Below are 12,665 nucleotides of genomic sequence, written 5' to 3'. Positions count from 1 at the left end.
AATAAGCCCCTCACATAGCTGCCTTACATGTGAGACTGAGCAGCAGAGATGCTCATCCCTGCCAGGCATTTAACTTCTTATTAATAGCTAAGTTAAAAAAAAAAACACCAAAAATATGGCATTTACTATCAGAAAATTCACATGAATGAATTAAAAAAAGTTCTCATGAAGACTTTCTATCCAGATGAGAATACACCAATGTTAAAAACTGACCTCAACTGACCTTCACTCAGTGAGCACAAGTTCTTAAAAATGGCTTTAAAATTCTAATGCCATAATCTGAACTACTCCATTGCACTCTCTGCATTACTGGGGAAAGATGACTACAGCAAATGTCTCACCAGCATTTTTTGTTTTGCTTCCACACCAACAGGAATAGAGATTCTATCCTTTGAGGACAAAAGATGGAAAAACTAAGATGGAGCAGTTATTACAGGGCTGTGGTTGTGGGGTGGGAGAGGTACATGCACACTAAAATTCTGAAGAAAGCATATTTAAATGGGCAAGGTAAGTGAATGACCAGAAACCCTCTACCTTAACATGCAAGAGAAAAGCCATTCACAAAACTGCAAGACAGAAATGTTCTCAAGGTCCAGCAAGAAGAGATTTGTTTGAACCAAAAGTCAGTTGTGTGGCAAGCAAGGCAATTCATAAAAACAGAGCAGAAAGAAGTGACAGCAATTCTGGTTCTGAGACAGGAAATCTTAGTTCATAGAACAGCAGGATCAATTAATGCTCTTCAGCACTGCTGACCACGGGCACAAGTGAGGTTTGCAGCGTGTTCCAGCAGCAATTCTGGCCAAACCCTCACTGAGGGCTCCTGCAAGAGGCACCATGGCTGCTGAGAGCAGCACATCTGGGCATGGCACACACCTGGAATGCAGCAGGGCAGCAAAGGGTGCAGCCAGCCTGGAATGAGCTCTCTGCAAACAGCCAGACAGCCTGGCAGAACATAAAAATGATTTTGTAACGGCAGGGTGCTCAACTCAAGGTATTCAGATAAGTCACCTATCAGGTACATGAACTGCCATATAAAAAAACCCAACAAATAAAAGCCTTACAAGCCAAAAGACTCCCCAAACTGACAAATTCATCTTTCAGCAGCAAGCTCATACAACAGAGGGAACAGAACACCCAGTTCATTACCCTGGGTCCTGTTTCAGTATCCACATTCTGCTCTTGTCTAACTGCCAGCATTCTACCACCTCGCTCTGCTCTGGTTTTTTTATTGCTGGTTTTGGGAGGTTTTGTGTTTGGGGGAGGGGTTTCAGTTTTTCTTGTTTAGACATGTATTTTAAGTCTCACTGGAAAGACTTGACATTTTTCCTGCTTCTATTTTTCAGTATTATCTCAGCAGCTCTTTAGAAAATTGCCCTCCTTCAGCACACAACAACATTTAAAAGTACAGGGAGGAGAGGAGGCAGCTGCAGACACCTGCAGCCCTGAAAGAGAGATGCCTTCATCAGCCTCCCAGAAAACAACAGGGATAACATTTCACAGACACAGGACATTCTCTGATTAACTGTTATCAAAACAGTCTATTAGCTAAGCATGTAAAACTTGCACTAGGCAAAAACAACTGCTGCACATGTAAGAAAAACCATAATGCAGAATATTTTAAACATGCTGATTAGAGGTTCTAAATGAAGCTCAAATTTTTTTTTTCTTTCAACTAACTTTATCTTCTTAATTAGCAACTCTTAAGTTACTGTAACATACAAGTAACTAAATCCCCCTACTGGCACAACCTCTGTGCCAGGAGCTTTCTTTACAGCCACCTTTATTTTGTAATTGCAAATATACAAATATACAAGTATTCTTCTCCAGGGGCAGTGTGGAATAGGGAAAGTCAGCTCCTCAGCACACGCACACACACAGGATTTCAAGAAATTGCTTGTGAGACAGAGATGGCACAAGATGACTTGGTAGACTCCCAGAAAGGACAAACACAGCAGCAGAGTGTCTGTACTGACCTGCCTGAGTGACTCCTCTGCAGGGCAGTGACCCCAGCAGTGGCTGCCTGTGACATCTACTCCCAGATCCCACGGAACCCAGCCATCCCAATAAAATCTTTCTTCCACAGCACAGCTATTTCTAGTCTGCAAATAAGTTGCCCAGAGAGGCTGAGTCTCAATCCTTGCAAATATCCAAAATCTAACTGGAGACAGCTCAGGACAACCAGCTCCAGCTGACCCTGCTGAGACAGAGGAGCTGGTCTGGACCACAGAATCCCAGAATGGTTTGGGTTGGAAGGGACCTTAAAGCTCATCCCACCCTTGCCATGGGCAGGGACCCCCTCCACTGTCCCAGGGTGCCCCAAGCCCTGTCCAGCCTGGCCTTGGGCACTGCCAGGGATCCAGGGGCAGCCACGCCCTGAGCTTGGCCTTCTCCACTCCCCCAGGTTTGCCCAGCCCCACCTCTGCAGCCTGCCCAGGTCCCTCTGGATCCATCCCTTCCCTCCAGGGTGTGCCCACCCCACCCAGCCTGGGACTGCTGCTGAGGCTCCACCCCACTGTCCCCAATGGCTCCATCCCAATGTCCCCGTCACCAACACCAATGGCTCCACCCCAATGTCCCTGTCCCCAATGGCTCCATCCCACTGTCCCCATCACTGTCCCCAATGGCTCCACCCCACTGTCACTGTCCCCAATGGCTCCACCCCACTGTCCCTGTCACCAACACCAATGGCTCCACCCCACTGTCCCTGTCCCCAATGGCTCCACCCCAATGTCCCCATCACTGTCACCAGGCTAAACAGCACCAGCGCCAATCCCCACCCTGGCACACCACTGTTCCCTGGGCACCACCTGGGATCCAGCAGCTGACTGCAGCTCTGAAGTAACTCTGATGAACTTTTTAAAATAAAAAGCGCTCTGTTTTAGTTCCACTGTCCATGCAGGCTTGAAAACAGCAAAGAAAAAAGTCTTGGTGTTTTGCCGATTTTAAATACCACGAGAGCATCCCAGCCTAAAAGTTCTCTTGCCATAGACTGGACAGAATTGAATTACATGCTGAGAATGTTACTCACTTACATGGCTATGACAGGCACATAAAAAACTAAAGACTAACTAAGGACACCAAGATAGCCCACACAGCCCTCTAAGTTTATTTAGCAATTTTAGTTCATGCCCATAGCAAATGAAATTTACACTAAGTTTCTGGATTATTCTAGAGTCTCCCTCTCCAAAAATCAAGGCTGATTTCCATAGTTGAGAGAGCTTTGGAAAAATCCAGAAGTTTAGTTAAAACACATCATACATAAATTTATGTGTATGGAAACATTTTATCAATGAGTACGTGTGTATCTTCATTGCAAAAATCCTATATTAAATATAACTCCTGTTTTTAACTTACAGGGGGGCAGAAATGTGTTCTGATAGAATATGAAAACTGATCACAGGAGCCTATGGCTGGGAACAAGAGTGAGAAAGACTAAGAACAGTAAATGCAAAATGCTGCTGAAAAACAGCCCTGAGATTCTTTCAAAGAAAAATCAGAGCTACCTCTGCTCAAAATACTGTCATCCTACCAGAGACAGAAAGGATGAGGGGGTGGCATTCCAAGGAGGCAGCACAACCTCCTGGCATGGAGCTCATTTCTGTGTCTGAGCACAGGAAACCCTCAAGTCTTGCAAGCTGTGAGATGTCTCAGGTTGAGCCTTGAACAGAATAACTGCACTGGTGATGCACAACGTGACATATTTCAGTACATTTTAGTCATTAACAGACTGGACTTACTTTTAGACCAAATTAGTAGGTAACATCTTGATTATACAAACATACTTTTCACAGCCCCTCAAGTAGTTTTTCCTCTGTTTTACAAAAGAAGCACAATCGAGAAAGAAACTCTAAAATCATTACAGGAGATGACCTCAAAATTCAAGATGTACCCAACACTTTTTATGTCACACACAACTACAGCCAGTGTTAAGGGCAACTGAACGATTTAACTGAAATGGAAAAGTATTTCAAAATACTTAAGACTTCACCTGATTCACTGACACAATACATCACAGAAGGTACCCAGCTCAAGGAGCAGAGTAAACCAGTTGACTTGCTGGGAAAAACCTGAAGGAACATATATTAAGGATCTTTTCAATACTTCCATTCCTATAAAATACATTTCAATACTTCAGTGACTACATGCCAAATCCTTAACTAATACTGTCACTGGAAACCTTCAATTAATGACAATATTAATGGAGCTTTATGTAGCATAGATAATAGTGCACATGCATAATATAGCAAGATACCTCAAGTTTTACACATTAGTTGTAAAAAGCCCATTAATAAGGAATAATCCAATAAAAGCTCTGTTTGTCATGGCATTACCATATTTTTAGTGTAAGAAAAAAGAGTCTCCTTCTTAAATAACTACTAAATGCTTGGGGTTCTAACATATTGCTGCAAGCTATAATGGTTATAACTGTTAATCCAATACACCTTTTATACAAACCCATAAACACACGAGTGGAAAAATAGCACAGATGTTCATCTCTAATGCAATTTCCATTCAATTTCCTAAGTGCAGTCCCTGTGTGCAAACTAGCTTAACGTTATGTTTAGCTTGCAAATTCTTTTAATAAATAATGAATGCAATAAAACTGGTAGATCAATGGCAAGCTGAGAAATCATAAAAAAGCCTTTTGTGCTCATGCTGTTGCCGATTTCAAACTTTAATCCAGCTACAGATCAATAGTACTTTTTCTTTTTAACCCATCCCATAGATAGCAGACAGAGTGGATGTAGGTTAAATGCCAGAACCAGATATCAATTTCCAGAAACTTGATAACATCAGGCACAATTGCAATCGAACATTTTATACCTTATCATAGGAACAATATACACTGCTAAACATCACACTTTAAAGCACTGCACAGTAATAAAGGGAGCACATTAATTTGGTTTGGTTCTTACTTTCTGGAGAAATGGTATTTGTGAGTGAGTCACCAAAGGCTCTGACATAATCTATTTTAATGAGCAAAATGGGCTCAGCGGGTCAGGATGTACTGACAAGGGAATATAATCTCCCCACGTCTGCTGGTGACAATAAACTTTACACACACGCACACAAAACAACAGCACGGCTGCACTACCAAAAATTAAAGGCAAGCAAAGAAATTTCTGCTTTACAGGATTCGGATATTGGAACCTTCTGGGGCAGGTATCAAAGTACATTAGTTAATAGGTATCAGTGTTTCTTACAGGTTGTAGAGTGGAGGGAGAGGGGAAACCCCATTACCGAGACACTTTGGATAACCCTGTTTTACCAAGAGGGAACAAAGATCAAAAGCTTGTAGCCCCGAGGGACAGTTCTAATATCAACCAGGATAAATCTAAATCACTAAGAATCATTACTAACTAACATACTTGTGCTTGGGAATGCAGGTTTAATCAGAACATATAAAAACCTTGCCTTGGCTTACACCAAAGGAACACATCCCAGACAGCAGGAACTCTGAAGCAGCCTCATTATGTTTGGGTTTGATATTAGTACTGTGCATGTAAATAATCATTAAAATCGTGCATTTCCATACACCTACAGGTTTTATTACACTGATAATCACACAAAGAACTTACAAATGCAACCAGCTGGGAACTTTCCATGTATTTTAAAGTAAGGGTTTGGATAACTTTGTTTGTAACTTCAGAAAATTCGTAATTATCACCTCTGGAAAGGCACAAAAGGGATTCAAGATCCTACATTCAGCAAGTACAAGATCAGACCCAAAAACACAGGAACATGTTATTCTTCCAAAAGCAGGGGTCAGTAAACATGTCCCACCTTTGATGAGAAGGGCTCAGATCCTAGAAACATTTTTAAGTTCTTTGCCCTTGTACTGGAAAACAGACCCTGGCATGAAAGGGAGGTTCACCTCAGCGAGGTCAAAACAGACTTTACAGCCCAGATTTCAACACCTTTTTAATACTAATGCTGACAAACAGCCCTTACAAAACACCAATTCCAGCCTGAAAGCGGTGAAATAAACAAGACAATTCTTTAAAACATCTCATGAGGCTCATTTGAAATATTTACTGCAAAATTACTAAGGTAGGTAGAGACCAGTTTCTCACTCTGAGGCCACTGCCATACAATAAAAGGTGATTCTTTAATTCAGTGTGTTTTGCTGTGCTCCTCAGTCCTACCAAAGTTGGTTTTCCCTGCCTTTCAAAGCAGGGCACAAACAGAGGCTGCGTGTGCAGCCACAGCCCCAGCGTGAGAATAATTCCCCATCCACAGAGCCGGTCCCTTCTGGAGGCTTTCTGAGTATAATGCTATTGCCACACATTGATATATTGGTGAGAGAAAGGCAAATATAACAATGCTAAAGCTTAAACTCATTTGAATAAACTGTGAATTTCTATTACATATATTGTTTCCTTTATCAAATTGGAACTACTGGAGCAAGAATACCAAGAATGCCAACATAAATCTAGATCTGTTACAGCCAGTTTCTCCAATTTATTCTCAGAAGCCTTAAAGACAAAAAGTCAAAGTTCTTCCGCGTCAAGGAAAGATTAGGAAAAGGAACATTCCTGATAATTTTAAAAATGAAAATAAAAGCATCACAGAGAGAAATCAGGTTTAAAAAATGATTGCACAAAATACTATTTTATCCTCTAAAGAAAAACAAAGATGACCACGAGTGGTTTAGTAAACACTAAGGAATAAAAGCTGTGCATAGCCTATGTGGGAAACAGATCTTCATTATTCATGGCAGAGTACTTTACACTTTGTGCTATCTTTTTCTCAGAATTTAAAACCTTTCCAAAAGACACGTTCCAGCCTTTTATAGTTTGTGTTCCACAGGTTCTGTCCAAGATAATGGATACCAGACTAAACTGACCTGAAATTAACAGTGATCAACAACTTCTCCAACAGATCTGGCCCTACATGGTGAGTAGCAGCAGAAACATAATAAACAAGTATTTTAAATCTAACAGATGTTGAATCCAGACATACACAACTTTAAAAGAAAATTCTTAATGAGGTAAAAAGGCAAAAAGAAAAGCCTTACTTCAGCCTGTAATCAATTTGGACACGATGATATTCTATTTATAGCAATACTTTTAACATGTTCTAGTCTTATATTATTTATTCGTATCATTCCTATTACAATGAAATATTAATGTTGAGAAAGTGGTTACTCTATTAAGGAGCTAGCCTATGTTTAGATTTTAATATTGATCTCCACTATTTGGGAATAATTAATCATTCTGTAAAATCTGCATTTGCCTGCGTTACAATACGATCAGAAGTTTAGCATCTTCCCCCACGATAATGCCAAGATTAAATTTATATTTTGACCTATTCCTAAAGGCAATTTAGTTATTCCAACAGAAGGGGGAAAAGGGGATACCGCCACTTTAAAAGCTTCAATCTCTTTGACATTGCTGGCAGTGTATGGGAACATTAATGCATCTGTCATGATAACAAGCTAAGAATAACATCTAGACATCAAACCGAGCAGAGAATCCATCTGAAGTGATTCATTCAGATCTGTCTCATTGATTTATTAAACACAGGGCAACATCTGCAGCCTCACAGAGCCGCTTGGCGAAATTAATGCAAGATCAATTCAAATGGAAAAAAGTGCAAAAGAGATAAATCAAAACACAATTTGCATGCAGTTCCACAATCAGGCTTATTGGGTGCAAATGCTCAATTTTCCTCCCAAAGCAAATGAGTTTAAATGTTGTTTTATCTTCGTAGAATTGTGTGATTTGAAGTGACAGTGAAGAGTTCTGCAGGTTGAAATGGTGAAAAGAAAAAAAGGAGAAGAAATGCTTGCAAAGACCTTTTGAATATGCAACAAGAATATCATTAATACCTAATTGTTTAGCTTTTTTGTCTTTGCTACAAAAACACAGTATTTTTCAGTTGTAGAAGTCTCAGTAGAAAATTACATATGTATTATGCATATACACATGCAGGAATCATACAAATACTCCATTTTGGAGGAAAAGCATGTTACCCTTCAAATGGGGAGCAGCTCTAGTGCTATGAAGAAAGAAGGGAATTTTAATCAAGGGTTCTCCAGATTAGATATGCATCTGATGAAAATATTCAAGTATTTTAGGAGTTTTGAACAGGCACAGACTTTCAAGATACCCAAAAAGAAAGAGGGATTTTTTCCAAAAGCAAAACTGCATCGCTCAGAAAGTGGGAGAATTCCTTTCTCCAGCTCAAGCAGAATCCACTCTGCCAGTGATCTCTCTCCAGAGTGTCTGAAGTGAGCCTCCTCTCCAAGGAAGAGAGGGAAACTGAAAAACTGATCTTTATTTAAAAATGCTAACACCTCCAAAATTCATAGATTTGGCCAAGTCTGAATGCAGGCTAAATATCCACTTAGAGAAAGAAGTTTATGGACAATCAGATGCCTACATTTCCTATCAATATACAGGAAGCTGTGTGCAGTGCTACATGGCTGGATTGCTTTAATTATAATCTTGACATCAGTCTCCTAATAAAAGACAGAGTACTGCTGACTATAGGGTAGCTTTTAATAGTCAACATGACTAGACCCTCATTATCTCATAAAATTAAATGTCTGCATTTACTGCTTAAATTCATTTCTAAAGCCTTTTATTGTTTGTGAATAGCCAAAGTAATGCAAAATATTAGCTTAAATGGTTACTTTAAATCATAAAAAATATGACATGCACTGAAATACTCTTTTCTGGAAAGTATTCTGACCATTTATTGAATAATCCAGACCAACACTATGCTGTTTCAGTGGCCAGTAGCATCCATCAAATACAGAACTGTGTGGAAGAGCTTGTGATCACACTCATATAATCCTATTTTTCAGGACTGACATATGTACTACCATAAACATGTTCTTACTACAGTTTTAAATTTCCTTTTAAAAATACATCATCGTTATAGCTTGCCTTTTTTTTTTTAATTAACTAAATGTTATGCTTTACTACTAAATTTAAGCAATCCTCGACAATATAAGTAATATTCTAAGGTATTGCCCATCACGAGCTAGATTTTGTCAGTATGTTGTACTCACTTGAGGGTGGGACCTGCAATGAAATGAGCAGTTAGTTTCATTTCACAAACCTTGCTCGCAAATTAAGAGTGCACGGTGTTGGCTAAAAATAAACATTAGGGAGATTGTGTAAATATGTGAATGACAATTTCAACAGTGCTACAGAAATACTGCTACAGGTCAGAGCTGCTGGACAGAGTAACTCCTGCTACAGAACACACACACCAAAAAACTTTCACTCACGCGTGTGTTTCTCTGAAGCTCTTACGAGCTCTGTACACAAACTCAACTAGAAAAATGCAATACAGTAAGCAGGAGAAATAGTATTTATCTTTTTTTCAGTTATATATAATTGATGGTTTGCATCCCAATTCAAAAAATAACTGACAGTGCACACTAACATAAGGGATGTCGACTTTTACAAGTCAATTACCAGTGAAAGTAATGATACCCAGCATTTCTTACTGCTTTCACTGGCAGCTCTTGAGTTTACTGCACCATTTCTACAGTATTCAAATAAATACATAAATGGCTACCAAATTTTTACAAATATTAACTAGAAAAGCAATGTACAGTATTCCGAGTTGAGAGCACTATTTCCAAAAGATCACATATTTTCAAGCCTTTACTTTCCAGGTACAGAACTAAAAACTGTGAGCATGTCTTTTAACAGTTCTACTGCATTTGATTTGTTTGATAACGTGCACTGCAGTGCTTCCCAGGTCACTTCACAGCAAACAAAAATAATTAAGATTACTCATGTATTTAACTATTTTTACCCAACATTCTCTCCAGTAAGTATGGACTGCTCAAGGGAAATAATAATCTGTAAATAAAATGAGGCATTAAGCATTTAATTAGCAGGACAGAATACAATTAACATTAAGTTACAATCCTTGAACAAAGTTTCAGGTGTGCTGATAACACTCCTGACGCGTTACACCTGAAACCGTGAATGCAAAACACCTGATGTGAGCAGGTTCTTCCAACCAGGGGCATCTTCATGAGGCACAGAGAAGCGAAATGTAAAGGGATTTGCTATTCTCGAACAGGGAAAAATACACAGCAGTGTGGGGAGAGTTTAAGCACATTCAACACGTGTGAGTCTGAGCTGAGAGCTCTGCCTCATCACCAGCCTTTCCCAGGGCTCCGTTCCACTCTCTGCTCCTTTCAGCCCCTCCTGGAGCATCCCTTGGCTCCTCACCCACAGCTTCCCTTCCCACTGCTCCCTGCACTTCCAATTCCCTTGTCCTATCACTCCCATAAGTCTTTGTCAAAGAGAAGAGGGGGAAAAAAAGTTGGGAAATACAAGTTTTAAACATTTAACACTGCGGCATTTTGCGATTTTAAAAGGCTGGTTGTACAAGAGCAGAAATCATTAGACTGCATCTACAGGCTGCATCATATCAGATCCTCTATTTCCCCAATAAAAAACTTTGTCACGGTCACAGAAATTAACGAGATGTTTTTCTTTAACCATCAACTTTCATGCTAGTCGAGCCTCAGAAAGATTTCACAGAAGCATTTACATGTTAAATGTGCCCCTTAGTAATCTAATGTATTGGAATAAAATTAACGTAAGCCTCAGACTGTACTTCCAAACCCATCACTTAAATAAAGCAGTGGGTGTGATGTCATCGAGGTGCCTGACATTGAAATAGGCAGCGGGAGAAGGGGTTACAGACACTGAACGAGAGCAAGGAAAAAAAGCACATAGTTCATATTAACAGACCTAGGAATAAAGTGCATCTCTAAACTGCCACCTGTAATATAAAGTGATGTGAAACAAAGCGATCATTGCGTTCAAGAATAACGCCCGGTCTGCTCCCGCTCCAGCAGCGAGGGCAGGATCAGGCCCCGCATGGCACGAAATTAAGTTATTAAAGATAAAACCCCCGTTCAGGGCTAGGGGGGTCGAACCAGTGACACAAAGCCCTCAGTTACTGAACGCGGGCACGCCGCAGGTCGGATATCGCACCCAAAGCTCGCTGAAGCGTCTGTAAAGAAAGTTTGCTGCCACAGAAAGCAGCAGCAGCACGCTGACATGGAAATGTTCCTGGAGACGTCCCTCGCCAACTGCTGAAGCGAGGAATGGGAACTCCGGAGTGCCTGCCTTACACCCTGCCCCACGGCACCAGCGCTCCTGCCGAGCCCCGAGAGGGTTTTGTGTTTATTTAGATCATTATCATTTCTAAAGGCAGCAGCCATGAGGTCACAAACCAGGATTATAACCCCGAGTATGCAGGACCCAGCAGGGATCCGGGGACTCGGTGACCGAAGCCGGGCAGGGCAGGGGCTGCGGCCGCTCCGGAGCTGCGGGAGCGGAGCCGCTCCGGGGGCACCGGGACCCGCAGCCCCTGCCCGGGCACCCGGCTGGCACCGCCCGCGGCAGCGCCGGAGCACAGCCGCGGGTTCCAGCGGGACAAATGTAACGGAAAAAACTTTTGGAGATTCTGGTTGGGGATTTTTTTTAAGGAGTGTTTTCGGGAACTATCGGCTTTCCCTCTTTGGAGAAAAGTTTGGAGAGCGGCGCGCAGAGCCGCTCCGCTGCCCGGCGGTCCCGGCCATGGCGGGGGCTGATGGAAGCAGGGAAAGTTTCCCGTGTCGGCACCGCCGCTCCCCGGCCCCGCTCAGCCCCTCGGTGCCCCCCTCCCCTGGGACCCGCGCCCCCGCCCCCGGCTGCGCTCCCCGCGGGCCGGCCGGGGGCGAGAGCGGAGCCTGCGCTCACCTCGCGTTGGTGCAATCGTTGTACAAAGTTTCGAAGTCCTTCCTGGTGATGAGCTTGCAGCGGTTCACGCCGGGCTGGATGGCCCCCAGCCCGCGCAGGATGCGGACCTGCTCCACCGTGCACACCACGGGCGATATATCCAGCCGCTTCAGCTTGGTGTAGACCGTGTGCAGCCCTCCCACCAGGTGCTTGAGGAAGAGATCAAAGACCTGCGGCAGGCAGATCAGCTCCTGCCCCTCCACGAGGAACGAGGCCACCTTCACCCCGTGCAGGTCGACCATCTTACACTCGTTGCCGCCGCCGCCGCCCGCGCCGGCCCCGCCGCCGCCGGCCGAGAGGAAAGTGTTGACGAGGCTGTTGGTGAGGCGCGGGGACTCCGCGGGGCTGGAGTACAGCGGGTCCGCCCGGAACAAACCCGCCGAGCCCCCCGCGCCGCCGCCGCTGGAAGTTGCGGCGATGACGGGCGGCGCGGACACCGCCATGGCCGGCGCGGCTCCCCGCGGCTGCCTCAGCCCCGCGCTGCGCTCCGTGCGGTGCCGCCGGACCGCCGCGCTCCCGCCGCCCGCACGCAGCGCCCAGACCCCTCCCCAGCGCCGCCGGGGGAGAGTGACGGCGCCCTCCAGCCAATGCGCCCCGCCCGCCGCCAGCGCCGCCGCCGCGAGTGGCTGCGGGCGCGGGCGGGGCGGGGCAGCGCCGGCCGCGCACCTGGGGCGGGGGGCGTGAGGGAGCGAGGGCAGCGCGCCCCAGCCCCGCAACTCGGGGCAAAGTTTTGGGGGGGACCCTGGGGCCGCGAGGGGCTCCCGCTCCACGGGCTGGGAGAGCGTCCTGTGCCCCGAGCTGTGAGGGGATCCCGCGGGGCTGCCCAGGCTGTGATGGGGTCTCGGTCCCGAGGGCGCTGCCCCGCGCTCAGGGGGAAGGGAGCAGAGGGGAGGCAGCGCT

The 12,665-nt window shown here is 44.1% G+C and overlaps 1 protein-coding gene across 3 annotated transcripts in view; it reads right to left on the bottom strand.

Moving 5' to 3' along the window:
- DACH2 (dachshund family transcription factor 2) overlaps nucleotides 1-12,208 on the bottom strand; it is a 243,180-nt gene extending 230,972 nt beyond the window's left edge. For 2 of the 3 annotated variants that reach the window (XM_066559451.1, XM_066559452.1), the window contains exon 1: nucleotides 11,727-12,208. In XM_066559451.1, coding sequence (XP_066415548.1) covers nucleotides 11,727-12,208 — 482 coding nt within the window. The remainder of the gene's footprint in view (nucleotides 1-11,726) is intronic. The other variant, XM_066559453.1, reaches the window with a different exon arrangement.
- Nucleotides 12,209-12,665: the final 457 nt, after the last annotated feature.

The sequence above is a fragment of the Molothrus aeneus genome, chromosome 14 (genome assembly GCF_037042795.1).
Source record: "Molothrus aeneus isolate 106 chromosome 14, BPBGC_Maene_1.0, whole genome shotgun sequence".
Lineage (NCBI taxonomy): Eukaryota > Metazoa > Chordata > Aves > Passeriformes > Icteridae > Molothrus > Molothrus aeneus.
This window is presented reverse-complemented; position numbering and strand designations above follow the sequence as displayed.